At 40.1% G+C, this 20439-nt stretch overlaps 1 protein-coding gene across 1 annotated transcript in view; it reads left to right on the forward strand.

Annotated features, from left to right (window-relative positions):
- loxl2b (lysyl oxidase-like 2b) overlaps positions 1-12112 on the forward strand; it is a 45163-nt gene extending 33051 nt beyond the window's left edge. Inside the window, exons 7-14 of the mRNA XM_023397655.2 lie at positions 792-943; positions 1207-1374; positions 4530-4695; positions 5152-5392; positions 6803-6918; positions 7460-7596; positions 7704-7815; positions 9412-12112. Of these exons, the coding sequence (XP_023253423.1) occupies positions 792-943; positions 1207-1374; positions 4530-4695; positions 5152-5392; positions 6803-6918; positions 7460-7596; positions 7704-7815; positions 9412-9482 (1163 nt within the window). The 3' untranslated portion in view covers positions 9483-12112. The remainder of the gene's footprint in view (positions 1-791; positions 944-1206; positions 1375-4529; positions 4696-5151; positions 5393-6802; positions 6919-7459; positions 7597-7703; positions 7816-9411) is intronic.
- Positions 12113-20439: the final 8327 nt, after the last annotated feature.

A 20439-nucleotide genomic window follows, 5' to 3' on the forward strand; every position in this document is an offset into this window, starting at 1 on the left:
TACATTCCAACAAAACTCCTTGTGGTGTCTGTGTCTCTGGACCTTTGGACCAGGCTGAGCTCATCAGCTGGTTAAGTAGCTTAAAGTTGGTGTTTAAAGGGCTTCAGCTCATGTGATATTTGATATAATGTGGTGACTCTGCTGCTGTAGAGTTATTGAGCTTGTAGGGTTGTTTGATTAACTGACTACTTGTTGTATGTATGAGCATCTCTTTCCATGCTTAGTTGACCTTCGCTGCTGTCTTCTATTTAACCTTCCATTAAGAACACAGCTTGTGTCATCCTGATTATTTTACCTCGTTAAAGAAATACTGTAGCTGGACATGGTGGAAAAGCTCTCATTTGCTTTCTTGCAGAGAATGAGATGAGAAAATCAGTGACACTGTCTTACTTTCTCCATGGTAAATAAGAAGCTAAAGCCAGGGGCACCTTAGTGTTTCACCTGGTGGAGCACATACCACTGAGGCTCAGTCCGAACTGCAGCGGCCGGCGTTGGAATCCACTCTGGAGCCGTTTGCTGCATGTCATCCCTCTCTCTCGCCTGACTCTGTCTATACTGTCTCACTGTCCCCGTCGCATTAAAGGCAAAACTGCCCAAAAAATAACTTCAGAAAAGCTGATGAGTAGCTTCTCCTGCTCATTATGCTAAGCTAAGTTTACTGGCTGTTGGTTCTAACATATTTTCCTGCAGACACTGAACTATTTTTTATTTCAGAGCTGTAGGATGAGCTATCAGATGTAATTATCATTTGATTTCCTTTCAAAACACTTTCTCTTGTCTGTGTTTTTCAGGTATGGGCCCGGTGCACATGAACGAGGTGGAGTGCTCAGGATTCGAGAAGTCCATTACAGAGTGCTACTTCAACAAGGATGCTCTGGGCTGCAGCCACGAGGAGGACGCAGCCGTCAGATGTAACGTCCCTGCTATGGGCTTCCAGGAGCGGGTCAGTCTCAACACCACAGTAACATACTCACTAAGAAACATGATCGAAATACAAGATGCTGTATGCAAAATCAGCTGTTCCTTCTACAGTATGTCTGCATGGACACGCACACAACATACTCACCCAAATCTCTACTTTACTGCACACATTATCTAAATCTGCTGTTTTTTTTTTTAACTTTGGACCGTTTAAAAAATAGAAATTGTTTGTGAGTGGATTCAATCTTTAAGTCGGTGCCTCTGTTGTATTTTTCATGACCTTAGCTGCGTCTGAGTGGAGGTCGTAACCCCTATGAGGGCCGTGTGGAGGTGCTGGTGGAGAAGAACGGCTCTCTGGTGTGGGGGACGGTGTGCAGTGAAGGCTGGGGAACCATGGAGGCCATGGTGGTTTGCAGACAGCTGGGCCTGGGCTTCGCCAGCAATGCCTTCCAGGTACGAGTCGCAGCGGCCAGGCTGGGAGGAAATCAGCCTCTTTGTGTCTGTTCTGAATTGAATAAGATTTTTGGTTCAAATGTTACAGCTTTTAATCGAATGTTGTTTAGAACAACAACAACAGTGTTCAATGTCCTTCCAGTCAATCAAACCTAGGCAATACAAATCTAAATCTTATAAATGAGCTTTTCTGGTAGATCCAGATCTTCAGAGTCTTCAAAGATCAACTGATTGGATTGTGTGGAAACACTTTACAAGTCCACAGTTTCTCACTAATTAACTGTAGGAGTTTTCTGGAAATAACCAAGTAATTTCTTACTAATAGGAAACAAAGAGAGAAAGTATAGAGACAGTTATTTGATTTGAGGTTTTGAGAAGTTATTGATTTTCAGAGTTGTGCTTCATTTAAACCCAAATAAATCAAATTTTTATTTGAAACATCATTGAAAGTAGCTTTTAGAAAACCACTTGTGTTTTCAGTGCAAAACAGGATAAATTTATTAATATTTAAACAACAAGAAACTTTATTAAGTGACTGACCTCCTTCCTTTAGTGGTAACAGTTGAACTTCAAGAACATTACTCTATTTTGTCATAGCAGCATTTTATCCCACAAATTTGTTTTTTAATACTAGTTTTCATTCCACAAAGCAGTTTATTCATGGACTACAGCAACACAGTGAACCTGAATTCATGTCACTGAAAATGACGCACACAAATTATGGATATCAGCACGTTGTTTTGTGACCACTGGGGGTTTAGAAATATAAAAAAACACCAAGATAAAGAAACAATGAAAGTTGGACTGGAGAGGTTCGTGTGCCACTGTGGAGCCGGCTGAGAGAGGAGACTGTGAAGGGAGAGACTCTTGCCTCCAGAGGGTCACCACTATCTGCCAGCTGCACTGAAATGCCCCTGAGCGAGCCAAGAAAAACCCTAACTCCTCCAAGTTCCTAAATACACAGTGTGTATGGTCCAGCAGTGAAAATAAACCTGCCACATCCCCTCCTTCATTTCAGAGAGTTTTCTCCTGATTCGCTCTAGAAGGGTTTTTCCTCATATTCTCTCTTCTCCTCTTCTCTCCCTCCTTAGACAAAACTCAGCTTCCCTTTTTTTCCCTTCCTTCCCTTCCTGCCTAGTGACCTGGGATCTTTGGTGAAGAGTGTGGTCTTCTTTAAGGGGTTTAAGGACAGGTTTTATTGACACACAACCAGCATCACATACTATAGCCCCAGCGCTGCACACAGTCACACGTTAACTCTGTGTTTCTTGTGTCCAAGTGGCCAAACACAGGTGTTAACAATCAGTTTCATGTGCGGTTCAGCATTTTTCCATCCAGGAGCCAAAGTGAGATCCTTGAGAAATTTTCATCAAAGCTCATTTGAGTTTGAAATAAAGTACTGCAGCCAACAGCTTTTTAGTCTCTACAGTCAGTCCTGCCTGTAAAAGTAATGAATGGAACATTGATTTTTGCTGCATAGAGACTGAGTAGAATAGTAATGAGACTGAATTTTAAGCTGGATCTTTTCAATCTTAGCAGCTGAAAAAAAATGTAGGTCGAAAAAATGGTCGAATCCATCTAAAAGCAATTTTGGAAAACCATTAAATCTTCACAAGTGAATGAGATTAACATGATATACAGTAATGTACAGGAATCAGCCTCAGTGGCTTTGGCACAGACACTTATACTTGTAGTCAGCCTGCCATTCTTTACATTTATCTTTTTCCTAGATAATATATGGCAGGTTGCAAGCTGTGAAATTATATGGCTATGAATATTATAAATGATAGATGACTAAATTAAAAATTTAAAGCGCTGTTTTCATTTTCATGTGTGAAAATGTAGAGTTACTACCACAATTAAAATGAAAGGAAATTGAGACTCTGTTTACATATGTTTAATATTGGCAGCAATATACTCCATGCAGACCCACTAAGGACCACTGTCCTCTGTTTCCATGTGTATGTTGTTGCTAAGAGCAACAAAAAAAACCTTCTGTTAACTGTTTACCGCTGCAGGACATTAAGATAAAGGAGACACAAACACAGTTTAAAGTCCAGCATGATTATGATAACAGTAGGTGGGGGTGGGGGGGTTGGGGGGGGTCTCTTTGTGGTTTCTGTATGAGGAGAGGATGGTGGGACTGAGTGGGACTGTCTGTTGTGAGGGTGCATTTAGGCTCATTTCCTCATCCAATAGCTCCATCACATATTAATTAATATATTATAGACATGAGGGCACAAGTTGCACAGCCCTTATTAGTCAGTTCAGGTTGCTCTCTATACTCAGGTAATTCCTTTCTGTGCAGTAGCCTCCTGTAAAAAATAGTCACAATCAAGTCATCTATTTGATATTGTGGTTGATGTTGAACCTTTCAACCATCAATACAAAATTGCTCCTGATTCTGTAGAAGGGTACGGTGCGCCGCCTAGTGGTCACTGTGGAGAATCACCTTTCCTCACGACAAATTCATTATATCCTTAAAAAAGGGCCCAAATCAGCTTGGTATCATCACAGTAAAATATTCTTTATTTATAGATGATTTGGAATTATAGTTACTTGTTACTTAACAGATTTTTTATCATTTCCTAACTACAACATATGACCAGCCTAAGTGTAATTTAACATGATGCCTTTTTCAGATGAAACTGCTCAATAGTGTCAGTGTTCAATTTGGGTTCAACATTATTCATTAGTAATAACCCAGGAATATAATAGACATAATAATAAAAACTTTCAAAAGGCTTATTTGCATAATGATTATGTTTGCTTTTGGTACTGAAGTTCAGTCTACTGATGATAAATTAACAGGAGTCACATTTTAAATGTGTGACTTCTACTCATTATTGTCACATCAAAGGCCCTAACCTGACACAAATTAGACCACAGACCCATCTGATACGATTTTTGCTTTTACATATGTTTTATTACAGAAAGGGTTTGAAACCCACGACCAAAATAGTCAGACAATCTGTGATTGTGTGACTTGTGAATTGAGTTAAAGTGAAAATAAATGATTTCCCTTTTTTCTGAGGAATTTCCACATGAAACAATTCTACATTGTTAACAGAATGTAGTCAGTCAAAGTGCATGGTATCAGAGGTGGATGTTAGCCTGATGTCAGCCGTGAACCGAGGGTCATGTTTTCTCAACAGGAGACGTGGTACTGGCCGGGGGAGGTGAGCGCAGACAGCGTGGTGATGAGCGGCGTTCGCTGCTCAGGTACAGAGATGTCTCTGTCCTACTGCCTGCACCACGGCGCCCACCTCAGCTGCCCGAAAGGAGGAGGACGCAACGCCGCCGGAGTCTCCTGCTCCGAGAGTAAGACACTAAAATTCACTCACATTCATCTGTTGTGTTGTGTTGATGTAGATGAATGCTTTCAGAAAATGCGCTGAGAAATCAAACAGTAAAACAAGGAAGTAATTGATATTTACACTTTTAATTATGCTTTGAACCAGAGTCACTGTCATTCAATTTGGCATTAAGCTAACACTCACACTGAGAGGCTTTCCCTCTTGCTCCGCAGACCGAAGTTTTAATTCAACAAATGAAACTATCTCCGCCACAGGAGAATCTCTGCCTTGGAAAAATGTTTGCATAACTGAAAGTCCAATATCCTCCTTTCAGAGCAGTTTGAAACAGAAACCACTCATTCACTTGCCAGAGTTTTTTTTTTTTTTTTGTTGCCAGAGCCATTTCTCTTTGTTTAAATATGTTTTGTCTCCAACGGCTTCTCCATGTCTTTTTCTTTGTCTTTGATCTTCCTGTCCACAGCGGCTCCCGACCTGGTGTTGAACCCTCAGGTGGTGGAGCAGACCACCTACATGGAGGACAGGCCCATGTTCATGCTGCAGTGTGCCTACGAGGAGAACTGTCTGGCCTCCGCCTCCAGCCAGGTTCCCGCCAACTCCTACCGCCGCCTTCTGCGCTTTTCCTCCCAGATCCACAATAACGGCCAGTCTGACTTCAGGCCTAAAGCCAGCAGACACTCCTGGGTGTGGCACGACTGTCACAGGTCAGTGTCACAGAGCACAAGGACTCTTTTATACCAGATTTCATCATATGATAAGTCCACCGGCTAGTAGCGATCTCTCTTCATTTAGCAGACACCAGAGCCTTGTGTGCGCTGAAATCGTCTGTTAAACCTTCCAGAGAAATTCTCTTCACTTTGCCTGAGAGGAGTAGTTTAACATTTTGGGGAAATGAGGTTATGGAAATGTTTTGCTTTCTTTCCAAGAGTTAGATAAGAAGATTGATACCACTCTCATGTGTGTGCATTAAGTACAGAGCTAAAGCCAAGAGGTGATTAAGAGCGATTAAAAGGGAATAATTTAAAGATATTTAAATGTAATTATGTAATATTGGCAGCATGAATATTAAAAGAACTTACACAATACAGAACCATCTTACTGAACAATGAGGACGCTGAAACATATTGGAAATTGAAGATGCAGAGGTTGCCGTTTAACCGTGTGAGGCAGCTGGATTTCTCACAAGTAGAAATCCATCTTTCCAGGCTCCGAGCTACTATGTCATATGATAGACATATGCTCCACCCAATCACCTGCCAAGTTTTTTTTGTTTTTTTTTGTGTTTTTTGATCGCACCTGCCCTTTACCAAAGAGTTTCCAACAAAGCTTTCCCAGATGGTTCTGTGTAACAAACCATCTGGCACATCAGGTTAGCTGACATTTATTTATGGAAGCACTTGTAACCGGTGATATTCCAGAAACATAAATCACATCTTAATTATAAATCACAAGCATAAAGTCCTTTGAAAGATATTTTTATGAATGATTCTTTTTAATTGATTATTGCATTTGAACTTCATCAGGAGATGTTGTTATTCGATACTTTGACCACGTAATCGAAGAAGACATTTGAATGATTCAGAAACAACATCTCAAATTAGACATAATTCAAGAAGAGACGACTCAGCCCCCATCATGACCTCTTCCTGGAGCAGTTTTCCCCCTCCATACATTCTGCTGCCCTGTAATTGACCGTGTGGTGTAAGCTTAAGTTACTGTACATAGCTCTGCAGCAAGTCCAACATTTTTGTGGTTCCTATATTGGCTGGAGGAAGAGTTCACTGTTGGCAGCTTCACACAGCTACCAGCTTTCCACACATCAAACCTCTGGCACCTTTGACTTGCAGAACTTACTTATAGAGCACAGTCAAACTACTCAAAGCAATCTTGTGCATTACTGGTGCCAAGTTGAAATTTTTTTTTCTGTTGATTTTAATGAACTTTGGTGCACTTTCCTCAGCAGAGACTATAGAGCTACAGTAAACAACAACAAGATCCATTCTTGTTGCACTCTTGTGTGGTATTTACAGCCTGATTAGCTTTTGTATAACCATATTTCTGTCTGTGTGTGTGTGTGTGTGTGTGTGTGTGTGTGTGTGTGTGTGTGTGTATAGGCATTATCACAGCATGGAGGTGTTTACGATCTATGACCTGTTTAGCCTCAATGGAACCAAAGTGGCAGAAGGACACAAAGCCAGTTTTTGCCTGGAGGACTCAGAGTGTGATGAAGGTCAGACCCACAATAAAATCGTGAAAAAACTTTTGCTTCTCAGAAATGTTCACATAGTCAGTCATGGGCTTTTAAAGCTGCACCACCAGCATTTTGGGGAATTGTCAACCTAGTCTGAAGTTCCCCTCAGATCTAATGAGTTTTTTTTTTTAGCATCTTTCAGCTCTTTGTTTTGGTTTTCTGGCCCATGAATTCACTGACTGACAAGTTCTTTAAAGGACAGACACCGTTAGCAACTAGCATCTAGGTGAAGGCATTTTTCCTAGAAGCTGGGGAGACTGAAACACAAAGAGGAGGATAATGAAGAGGATATTGAATGTACATCCATCAGGTGGTCAGAAACACTGTGTCTGCAGAGTGTGTAAATGAGCAGCTGTTTGCTAACATGTCCACCGTAACAACTTCATTAATAGTAATATATAGATGATGATATGTCAGGGTAATGTTTGCATGTTTGCGTGTCCGGAAAAAATAACAATGCAATTTCAAAATCTGATATTTAATTACCAACTAATCTTTCATTCTTAATGTCTCATTGTAGGTATTGAGAAGAGGTATGAATGTGCTAACTTTGGGGACCAGGGTATCACCGTGGGCTGCTGGGATACCTACAGACACGATATTGACTGCCAGTGGGTCGACATCACTGACATCAAACCTGGAGATTACATTTTCCAGGTAGGTTCCAGGTTCAAGGTTCCAGGACTGAAGAGTGGAATTTTCTGCACACTGCTGCCAGTAGTTCTGGCCTTTCACATTCATCTTTCATCTGCCTCCTCCCACAGATAATAATTAATCCCAACTATGAAGTGCCAGAGTCAGACTACACCAATAACATCATGAAATGCAGATGTCGATATGATGGCCATCGCGTGTGGATGTACAGCTGCCATAATGGTAAGACCTCATAGTAATTCACACGAATATCTGAAACAGCTACTGTCCCTGTGATGCTCATGATCTAAAAACTGAAGCTTATTCTGCTCTTATGCTTCAGGTCAGTGCAAAATATAACTGTAACATATGGTACATGTCATTATTAAGCACATATGGTAGCTACATTTATTTTTGATATTATTTCATGCCATTTCAGTGCATCACAGTAGCAGTCATGTTGGATTGATTGGTATTGATAAAATGTATAACAGTGAAATACACATAACATACCCACAACACAAAATACACACCAAGGCATTACATCAGTAGTCTGTCTTAAAATGTAACTTTAAAAGAATTAAGACATAACTTTGTTATTAAAGTAAAACTACAGATTATTAAAATGTTAGCGTTAGTTTCAAGCACGATTACTATCAGTAGAAGTAACATTGTACTGTCCAATTTAATATCAGAGATCTGAGAACTTGTTTTACACTGTTAAAAATACTTGGCAAGAAGCACAAGTGGTCAGGTTTAAACAAACCTGCAGCTTAGTCAGACTTATTGCATGTGGAAGAGAAGATGAAGACGAAGGGTAAAATTATTTCCAAAACTGTCAGTATCATTACCAAACTATAGGGGGGAACTAATTTGGTTTTACCTCCAAATGAAGTAGTTTAGATGATCTGATCATCTGGTCACTCGTGTTTCTTGTTCAGTCAGATTTCGTTGTAGCGACCGTGCTGTGCTCCCATATCTCCAAAATTATTTTGGCAAGTAAAAAGTTATCACAACCAACAGGAATGATGACTAAGAAAATGAAAGAAGATGCAAGTTGTAATAAAATGGTATTATCCCCTAACTCTTATGTTCTAACTGAAAATAATTACAAGCATGTTCTAATTAAGTAACTACCAGAGGTCAGAAAACCTCAAAATCTCAGCTCAGTATTATTGTAGCTACACTAGCGGACTAGACTAGTTGTACTTCTCCTTCACTGAGCTCAGATATTACATCAGTATTATGAAAACATCTCGATTCATTCCACTAAAGATGTTCTGAGATTTATTATTTCTGCAGCTGTTTTTATTTACCCACATCACCCTGCAGTCAGTCTGTTTTGCTGCTTTAGCTTGATTTAAACTGTTTATCATTGATCTTACTGAGGTACTGCTCAGTTGATAGTTCATTAATTAAAAAATAATAATTATAATAATATAATTAAGTACTCTTACTGGCTTTATCTGGGGCTTTCAATTGCAATTCCTACTTGAAATGAGATGGTATTATGGGGCTTCAATCCTGGTCAAAATGTCTTATATTGGGGTTGAGATTATAATCTCTACCTCGCAAATAAAGACCGTAAAACCTGGTTTAAAGTGATTAATTATTGTGTCAAATTACTGTTCTCAAGGTCTAGTATTTTATATATATATTACAATATTTATGGTAACACACAAATGAGACAACCATTCCACATTTATTTGTATTTTTCATGCTAACTGGAAGCTGAGCATTGAGCAGGCAGAAACCCCCTACATGTATTAGGCTTGACTGTGGAAGTGTTTAAAACTGTGTGTTTTAGGTTGTAACTGTCTGCCTGTGCTGCTCTGATAGGTGGTTCCTTAAGCACTGAAACAGAACAGACGTTCCCAGGCCTGCTCAACAACCAGGTGACCCACAGGTAAAGACAAAGCAGAGGAGAGGAGTCGACTGGCCGTTCCCTCCAGCAGGGGAGACCGTCTGAAGCCCACCAACCACTACACAGCTCCATCAGTGGTGGATTCTTCCTGCTAGCCCTGCCCAACCATCTTTTTTTTTTATGTTCCCTTCGTCCGTGTGGCAGCAGCTTTCTTTGACCCTCCACCCTCCTTTCTTCTCCCGGTAGAAAGAATATTTGATTCTCCCTCCGTTCCAAACAGAGGCAGCTGCAGCCTCACCAACACTCCCTGGTTAAGATCAAAGCGAAGCTCTCTGTGTGCCCTGTGTGTTTTTATTTGAATATTTCGAGTGATGAAATAAACCTGCTGGGAGGTGGCAGGTATTTTACACAAGGTGTTTTCTTTGAAGTGCAGCACTTTAACAATGCCCTGCTGCTCACCCTGGAGAGTTTGGATGTCTGTGCCAGGTGGCCTGAGGATTTTAAGGAATCATCAATAGCAACAGCAGTGGTCTGTGTTCGGAAATAAATGCAGTATTCTTCCACTTTCCACACAGTCTCATAAAGTGCCTTCAACACACTGAAGTCCACATACACTGAGGGTATATCACACAGGCGAAATGAACATTTCTTTTGCATGACAGTTAATTAAGCTGAAAATACAATTTGACATCTTCACTGAGGAGTTTGTGCAAATTAAGCTGTGGCACAAGCAAGTCCTCAAAAAGCAAACAGCCTGTTCATCGCAAGTGCTTATTACAAGTGCTACTTCCCAGGTCGCCCTGTAAGACTAATCCACCGAGGCTGAAATGCTACATGCTAAAGTGCCGTAAAGTGACACCGAGGCTTTTAACAAAATAATAATAATTGGGAAATTTATTTCATATTTTCATAACATTTTGATCTGCTCTGCATGAAGTCTGAACTTCACATTTCAAAGAGCAGATGCATCAGGGGGAGGTGGTGTTGCAAAGTGAGTTGGGAGCAGTCTCAATTTGTCCAAGAATAAAATTACATGATAAAAGAGGTTTCGTTTTTTTACCAGCACTGACTGATATCCTTTCAGTTTTTGTAAACAGCTAGTTAGAAGTAATATTCTGATTCAGATTTGGGTAATTTTGTGTACTTTGTGTACCATTTGTCATTGGGGGGAAGATTATCTTCCAGACATTGTCTTGTTGTCTTGATATGTTCATAACTCTTTCCTCTTTATATTTAGCAATATTTTGTTTTTGAAGCTAACATGGGATCTCATGTTTCTTTTCTCCTTGTTCAGTGTCATTACAAAATTTCCCATATCAATTAAACCTACCATCTTTAAAGAGCAACTTAACATCTCCAGTGGTTTAACATCTTATCTTGCTGCAGTGATGTAGAAGTGTACTCAGGGTGTGTCAGTACACCGTGACATCACTGACGGGTGTGGTCACTGCTGCGACAGAACCAGGGATGTATTGTAAGAGCTTGAGACAACAAGATGACGCCCACTCACTGCACATGTATTAGTGTTTTCCCTGTTTGTCCCACCTGTCTGTTCCCCCTCAGCCCAAAGACTTCATATTGCGAAGATGTCACACAGGTAGAAAGAGTAAAAACTGACCTTATTTGCAGGTAGAACTTATCTGCAGATTAATTTTGCTGTATCACTTTCTGGTGTGTCCAGACCTTAAAGCTGAACAACAATCCACATTAGCTCTCTGGCTAATGTTTTCTTCATATCTACTGTACTAAAGTGAACCTTAGTTTAGCTTAGCTGCATGAGCTACCAACAACCAGGGCAGCTTGCAGGGTAGATAGCTTGTTAGCTTTTCAGCTGCGGGACATTGTACAGCTTAAAAAATTTACCAGCACCACTGATAACAATATGCAATTGGTCCTAGCTTGCAAGCTAGAGTTACCAGAGTTTGTAAGTTTGTTTACATATGTGCCCAAGCCCCTTGCAGCTCAGCTGTCAATCAAACATGTGCACATGTACACCCATTCAGAGGCTAAGGGCATTTCAGCTGCTTCTCCACACAGCCTTCTTTCTTTTAATAATAATAAAAAAAATAATGATCTTTCTTTTAAAAATCACTTTGATTTGTGCTTTATGACACTTCAGACTATAAGTTGCTGCAGTGTATCTTCAGTCTTCCACAGCCAGTGGCACTCTGTTGGTTCCGTTTCTACAGTAACATGCTTTCAAACAAAGGAAAGGTTTCAGCCATTTCCCCCTCGCTGCTTTATATGTTGTCTTTACACGGAAACAGAAGAGCTGATTTCCAGCCTGTTGTGGCACAGATAGCATCTTCTCTTCACAGAGAGAGCACCTGCAGTAGTATTTCTCCATGTTTAGACAGTCAAAGTTGCAGATATTCTTTTTCTATTCTCACAATTTAAATAACAAACAACATGTTAGATACTTAATGTTATTGAAGTTACATTTGTATAGGTTTATTCCTCGTTTTAAGAAAAAAACATTGTACAATATTGTGTGTGAATCCTATTTTATTGTACTTTTTATAATGGTGCTATCCAACTGGTCCTCTGTTTTCTGAGGGTACAGTACATGTTGAACAGCTACATTATGTATACTAACAGTATACTTGAACTGAGCGTAAGAAATAATGTGCTTTGTGCGTTCAACTATAATAAAGGTCAGAGTTACGGAGCAACCAATCTATGCTGTTCAGTGGTCTTCATTTTTCTTCATTATCACAGTAAAGGGTTTTGTGTGTGTGTGTGTGTGTGTGTTTGTGTGTATTTTTGTATGTGTGTGTGCATATGCAGGGGTGTAGCAGAAAACTCTGGGCCCTATACAAAAGCAGTCTCTGTGGGCCCCCCTTCCTCTCTTGATGCATGTATCTCACACATTTTTTTTTTTTTAATAATTGGGCAAACAATTGTACAGATGGATCTGTAGTGGTTATTAGGCTAGTCACTAATGAACTGTTCATACCACATTTAAACAAGTAATAATAATCTGTGATATGTCACTATATGAGCTCACCTTGTCTCACATTCTCAGTAACATCAGGAGATGATGAGGGAGGAGTTGTTTTCCCTCAGCTTGCTTTTTTTTCTCTTTCATTTCTTTTTTTGTGACCCTGATTTCCCTTCCTTGGGGAAAGACATGACTGTCGTGGTGCAAATTAGCCTCCAGCATTAGCAGTCACTCAGCTCCTGATTAGCTGCCTTACTGTTTTGGGGAATCCTCGTGCAGGGGGGGACTAAACCATTTTGGGCCTTTTGTAAGGGGTGACAGTGAGCCTCCACTATTTTTTTATATACAAAGTTCAGTCACTCAAATGTTTTATTCAGCCAATTTAAAGTTGCTTACAACATTTATTACTTAGAAATAAAAAATTGCAAACAAAGAACAACTTTTCATCCCAGGCTTTTCGAGGGCCCTCAACCCATTGGGGCCCTGGGTACTCAGTCCCACACCCCTGTGCATAAGTATGTATGTATATATGTGCTTGAGTATGTAGGCACCACATTTTAACCAGAAGTTGCTACCACAAGGCGGCACACCAACCACCAATAAACACAAAAGGAGTAAAGACGCAGGTGGAGGCAAAATGCATCATGGCGGCCAACAATGCAGCTCAGGCTGAAGGTTGCTGTGTACACAGACAGTCACAGTCTAGTCTAGTCGAAAGTAAGACAACACACATCGCTGAAGTGGTAATAAACATCACAATCCTCTACACTGAGGTTACAACAACACCACACACAAGTTCATCTGTTGGTCCAAGACACACCGAGCAAGAAAAGAGAGAGAGAGGGGTACAGAGAGAAGTCTTTCCTTCTTTGATCAAACCCGCAAACGCATACATACTCAAGCACACACACATATATACATACATACATACTCAAGCACACACACATATATACATACATACTCAAGCAGCACATACGGACTATGAAGGACCTCTGGCTGAAGACACGTTAATACCAGGTCTGAACAGGGCCTAGGTTTGTTTCGTCTTTGGTTGTTGCTGTTCAGTCTCCCTTCAGGTGCTGGTAGGAGGAGTCGTTGTTAGTGCAACTGAGTGCACCTGGCCAGTCAACCCAGCATGCATCAGACATTGTCTCTGTCTCAATACATCACTGGATTTCCCCTTGCACCACATTTTCTTTTGTTTGGTTTCGGTGTACCTTTTATTTTACATCATACAACACTACCTTTTCACACATCCACTCACAAACATTACTGACTAACAGACTATCCATTGCATACATCTAACTGAAAGGTTTGGTTTTCTTTTATGTAAATAAATATAATTGATTCTTCATTTGGAGCTAAACTGTGGATGTCCCTCCATTTGTCATGGCCTAAGAGTCAGGGCATGACAATACACACATACTCAAGCTCACACAGGCATAACTGTATGTATGTATATACATGTACATATGTATGTATATGCATGATAGTATGCATGTATGTGCGAGTTAAAGTATTCAGTTTTGGCCTGGGTAGATAATCGAGCTTTACATGAAATATCTTTGACATCTGTCCCTGACAAATGTGTAGAAATGGCCCTAAAACTGCATTTAGAACATGACACAAAAGAATATACAGTGTGGCAAACCAGGGGAAACAACACAGCCTGTCCCGCCCTGGGGGTGGAGGCCCAGGCTCAGGTTGGGGGAGGTGGTCGAGGGAGTGTTCTATCCAGTGAGTGTTTTGCAGCCACTGGGCACATGGCAGTGGTCTCACCTGCAGCCCATCTGTTAATCAGACACTCACTCAACTCACACCTGCAGCAATCACAGCAAGTATATATTCACCTGGTTTCTGAGCACTCATTCTCTTACAGAGAAGCAGACAGGCAGCACCTCAGGATCATCACACGGAAGCCTGACAATAGTCTACATAGGGGAGCCGTTGCCCCCCGACAGTGATTAAAAGGCTCACCGCTCTCTCTCTCTTCCCCCTGCTACTTAGGGCCCTGGAGAGTGAAACCGGCCCGAGGTGGCCCAAAGTGAGGAACCCAGGACCCCAACCGGGAAGAAACTTCAGTTATCGTTTGACCCCTTCCCCTTTTCCCCATCCAGTTAATAAATACTCCTTTTGTTCACTGTAACCTGGCTCTAGTGCTTGTTTTTGGTTGTGAATCTTGCCTCTGCTTCCCCTGGTGTGCCACAACGGATACAATGCAATACAGGGGGAATCATTAAAATGCACAGGGACTTCATCTCGGCATGCTTCCATCAGCTGGTGTCTTTGAAACACAGACTGTGCTAAAACATTGCTGTTTCAGCTGATTTTTTTCTCAAGAGCCCTTGTTTTTCCCCGAACGTTTACCTGAGGTAGAAGAAACAGTCAGTCACATCCGGCAGCATTTACACTGCAACAGATGTGATTTTTAACCCCTCTCTGTCATATTTTCCCAAAATGCGAGATTCTGTGTACATCACATCTCTGCAGGCATATGTCTAACAAATACCCAATGCAAAACAAACAAACATTCGCCTCCAAATGTGCTTCTCAGATTTGATTTCAAACAATGAAAATGGAAGAATGGGCACAGCCTGTCTGCCAAAAAAAGCTAGCTCAACCTCACCAACAAAGAGTATATAAGCAGTTTAACATAGCTGAAAACAACCTGACATGCTTAGAATATTTAAACAGTTACTGTGCATCTGCACGTCTGGAAAAGTCTGAAAAAGGATGAAAAGGCATCAGAAGGTATTAAAAAGTCTTAAATTTAATGGACAAATATCAAATATTTTTCTTTTGACTGGCGTTGGCAGTAATGTTAGTTATAGAGTGTTTTTAGATGTAAGAGTAGGAAACATTATACACCATAAAAACCACACCATAGAGACTGATAGAACAGTGAATGGAGGAACCCTGCGTATAACACAAGAATTAGGGCATTAATTAAACAACTTAAAATAATTACATTCCACATGGAACATTTTGTAATGTGGTGTATTATGAAGTCAGTGTATCTCAATGAACATTTTCTTGGTAATGTTTAAGTATAAAAATGTAGTTCTGTCAGATTCAGAGCAGATTCAGAGCAGAGAGTGGGGACACTGAAGATTATCCATCTAGATAATCTCAAATAACGAAATAATGAAAGAAAAATCATTTTATAGAGGTAGACAGGAAGTTTCCAGGGAACTTTTCAAAGGTCAGTGGATGTGATGGTTCCTCTTGCACTGGCAACAGAACAAGCTCCAGACTGAAACAGCAAATCCAGTTGAAGAAGTATAGGCGCATCACATATCCTGTATTTAAAATATAACTTCACCAAAAGTACAGACATGTTATCATCACAATGCACTGCGGTATCAAAGGTATTAGAATTCTTCTTCTGTTGATGTTATCACTGAAGCATTAGCATAAAAACAGCTCATTAATGCTGCAGCAAGTGGGGCTAACTGGGTGAAAAATAAATGAACTGCATGTATAAACATATACAGGATTACAATGCTATTGATGCTCAATATAACTACCAATGACACTCACACATGATTGGTATGTGATAGGCAGATTTCTGTTGGGCTGAAAGTAGAAAAATTTTATAATGATATGGAAAAGTAAGCAAATAAATAGTTAAATGATTTGTTAAACATCCACCAGGCTTTTGCTGGCTAAATATATAAAAATAAATAAAATACTAATTAGGTCTTATTTAAGTAATTTAACTATTAACTGAAAAACACAAAATATGAAAAATCCAATTTATCAAATATTAAAATATTAGGGGGGGGGTATACTGCGGAAACATGTCCCCCCCCACCCCCCCACCCCATTCATTTGGAGGAGACCTGAGACTATTGTAAAACATTCTACAAATTTAGGATGTTTTTCATGTTTGATTCATTCAACTGTAGAAAAAACGACGCATTAAACATTTGTCCCAGAGTCTCTACATGATGGTCCAAAAGCTACTCTGAAACAAATGTATTTTCTTCATCAATGAATTTACATATGTAAGAAAAAATGTTTTTAAAAAATAGGATTTCTAAATGAAGAACTTACTGTGTAAACTTCACTTCAGGTCCCCAACAACCATAAAATAAAACACAAAGGACATGAACTGGTCATGTCCATGGTATCCATGGCAAAGGATTTTGTGTAGCGCAACAGGAGCTTAAAATGGTACAACACTGACCTCCTGTGGCCTGAAACACATTTTACATTTTTTTTTTTCTCTGTAGAAGAAGCTGTAATAGAAGTGAGTGAACTGTCAGCTACTATTTTGTGAACTATTCCTCCATTAACTGAACACTTGTCCCGCTCTCTGTGAGTCTATCCCAGTATGCACTGGGGGAGAAGTGGGTTAGTCACACGGCTTCCAGACTAATGTACATTCACAGTCTTCTGCAGGTATTTACAGATTCTGATTCACCAAACCTGCATGTTTCTGCACTATGTGAAGAAAGACCCACACATACATGTACACATACACGTACACACACACCCACACACACACACACGCATACAATTCAGCTGCGGGCCAAAGCTGCCTCACCTAAACAATAGGAGTGGTGCATCTACATACCAAACAATCTTCTGTTTCCCCATCTGCCACAGACAGATCTCATTTCAAAGCCCACTGGCAGAGGGGAGGGATGTTTACAGTAAAGTGCAATTATATTTTTTCTGCGAGAGTACATCCAATAAACCATAAAGCCGATGAATTACAGTTGTCATAAGTACAGTCATTTAGAGCTGAGGCAGTGAGCTGCCCCAAATCTTTATGCGGTCTTTAAATTACAGCTGCTTTCTCTGTAGGAGAACACTAGCTGTCGATGCTGGAGGGAGGCCAGACATTCGATGTTTGGGCAATCTGTTGTGCTGCAGTTGAAACTGAGCTGAATCACGCATTGGGAGGATCCAGCGCTGCTGCTTTCCCAGACACATGTGAAGCCTGACAGGTTTGGACCAATGCAGTGTCTCCTTCAGTCACTCAATCAGTCACACATGAAGGGAAGATCTGATATCTAACCAGCTGTGGTTCATATTTGATCTCCTTGCTTGTTAAAGATGAATGAAATACATATGATGTGTGGAAAAGCAGCAGTACATGTGTAGAGTATTGAGGCTGTCAGAGGGCTGTTTGAATTACTCTGTTTTCGTGCCGATTAACCCACTAAACATAAGATAATATCTCCCTGTGTCTTCAGCCTGAGATTTGTTTTCATTATCGCTGGATATAATTATCTGTGAGTGTTATAAGAAAACAAAGGAAGAGGCTCATTCACAAATCACATCACCACTGAGATAAGATTAACGTCAGATAATGCAACATGTCTGCTGGGGTCATTCGCCTACAGCAGTGTCACATACACACTTAAACAGTTAAAAAATTACTACATTAGTCAATTGTCAGAAAATTAGCAGAAGCAAACAAGCAAGCAACAATTTTGAATTTAATTATTCATTTAAGGCATTTTAAGGCAAAAATGACAAACATTTATTACAAGTAAACAGTCTAAATCAGTCTTTTATGATTGTAAAAAAATAAGAAGTCTCAATACGTCAACTTGTGCAACAATAGGCATTTAAAGGGGAACTCCACTGATTTTAAAAAGCCTGTCTCCAGATGTTGTATGTAAAAAGTTGCCTCACGTGATGTCACTTGAGTCCGCGTTGGTTGGGACTGAGGACCACAAGTTTGAAAATACAAAGAATCTGGATGTGTGGAGTTAAAAAGAAGTGAACTCTCCAGAGCTCTGTAGCTGCTCCTCATCTCAAGGCTACAACAGCTGCTGCCAGCATAACACACAATCAAACCAACAATAGGTGGGTTGCATTGTGGGTAATGTAGGCAACCAGTTTTGACAAGGAAAAAGAATGTGTGGAATCAAAATAACAGCATTTCAAAAGACTTTTTTTACAAGAGCAAAATGAACTGGGATTATTTACATTATTGTTATTATTATATTACAGATAAATTGATAAGAAAAGAGATCATCAGTTACAACCCTAAATATTTAATTGCCAACTTCATAGCATGTGTGGATGTGATCCTTATCTTTGTGGACTTCATTAGTCTTTGTCCTCTATATTTGCCATGATAGTTTCTGTATACATACATAATAGACATACTGTATCCCTTCATGCATTATGTGGGTGTGTGTGTATGTGTATGTAGGTATTTTACTAACTTTAATAGTAGAAGGATCAACATCCATATGTTTAGAGTAGCCACATTTACAAAGAGTAAAGTACAGTGAGCTACTGACAAATGGAATCAAGTAAAACTGCACACATTCAGAACGATCAAATATGGACTGAAGACTGACACATTTACTTTTCTTCCACAACTATCACACGTTTCTCACCTTTTGGATATGAACTGAAATAACTTAGGAGCCTCTTGCGCCTCAGCTTCTCTCAACAAGACGCAGTTTGTGTGAGGACCTTGTTTGCACCTGATCATTAAATCGCTAAAGTGAGTCTGCAAGTCTTTTTTCTATGAAATGGAACAATGAGAGATTAAAATATGAGGATCTTGCATAATACAGTTTTATATCCAAAGGATTATTCTTCAGACCTGGTGTTGACAAAGAGATTTCCGTCTGACAGACATGCTTGAAGAAATGTCACATCTTGTTCAATGAGGCCACTGAGAGCTGGGATCATGTTTTATATGCGTGTGGTTGGCAGAAAGAGGAGGGCAGTGGGGTCCCACTCTGGGCCTGATGTAAGACATTTTTTGTGAGTTATTTAAAGTAAATTGGTGTGCTTCCATATCCTAAGATTCTTCGTCCTTGGTGGTTTGCTTTCCATATCAGAAAAGTAGTACTCATTTCGAGGCCTCCTCATTTTGGGCTGCAGCTTTCTATGGAAGCAAACTGCTGAAAACCACGATTTATTGCAGAAGGAACGATTGTAAAACACAGTATATCCATCTAATGTGAATCGTTTCTTGAAGGATTTATCAAATTCCCCAATTGTCTTTGTCAAAATTCCATGACATTCCCAACAAATAGTGATGGCCAACCCATGGGAGGGAAATATGATTGGGTTTTTTTTTCCATTATAAAACAAAACAATAATCATCACATATTATTACATAATTTCCCTGAGATCTGAATGGCATCATTTCTATTCTCCACTTCGGCTGCTTTTGCACAGTAACAGGATAGTTGATTTGATCCTTTACTGAGCCTCAACTGAAAACTTTGACAACCCTCTGTCAGGAGATCAGATTTCTACAGGAAAAACCCAGGGTGCTACTCTGTTCCAGGTTCAGGTCACAGGGCGGGTTATTGGTTTAAGAGTCAAATAAAAAACAAAGGCAGTAATGAGGTGAAACACACACACAAACCAATATGTGGCTAATAAAAACCCCATTAAATAGAAAAAGGCAGTGATGCTGTGAAGATCAGGAGGAATGTAGTAACTATCAAGATGCCGCCATTAAGATTTTAGAAAAAATGTTAAATTTTTTTTGGCTCAATAGTGTGCTTGATCATGAAAGTTCATGCTTGGCCTTGGAAATCTCACAGGTGGTATATGTAAGGTTGTGAAGCAACTTACATGTGTTAATCACTGTTTTATTGCCAATGAACGCCAACGATTGCCTGAGTGCCTCTCTCCCCTACGCACCAACAGTGTGCTGACGTTAACTCAGAAATGCTAACGCTAACATCAACAAACAACTGGCTCTGAGCACAACACAGACAAAGGTTTTTATGACAGTGTAACTTTAGTTACCTCATCTCTCAACGTGATGCTGGTTAATCATGTTCAGTCTTGTTTATGTCGCGTCAGTGTTTTGGCCAACAGCGAGGTGGCTTACTTGTGTCTACCAAGTGGCAACCCGAAAAATGAAACCAACACTATGCGCCAAAATAGCTAGTTTCCTCCTTCATAACAACTGTACGGGGGGAGAATGTTTATGAAACTCACTCCTTTAAATGTTATTAAAGCTTTAAGTTATGCATAACTGTGGGCGTATCGCTTCGAGTGATAGGTGGGTGAGCCTATGCCTGCCACAAACTGACATGCACTTGCACTGCTCTTTGTCTATTTG

The sequence above is a fragment of the Seriola lalandi genome, unplaced genomic scaffold (genome assembly GCF_002814215.2).
Source record: "Seriola lalandi dorsalis isolate HSWRI2012SDOR001 ecotype SW California unplaced genomic scaffold, Sedor1 jcf7180002054883, whole genome shotgun sequence".
Classification (NCBI taxonomy): domain Eukaryota; kingdom Metazoa; phylum Chordata; class Actinopteri; order Carangiformes; family Carangidae; genus Seriola; species Seriola lalandi.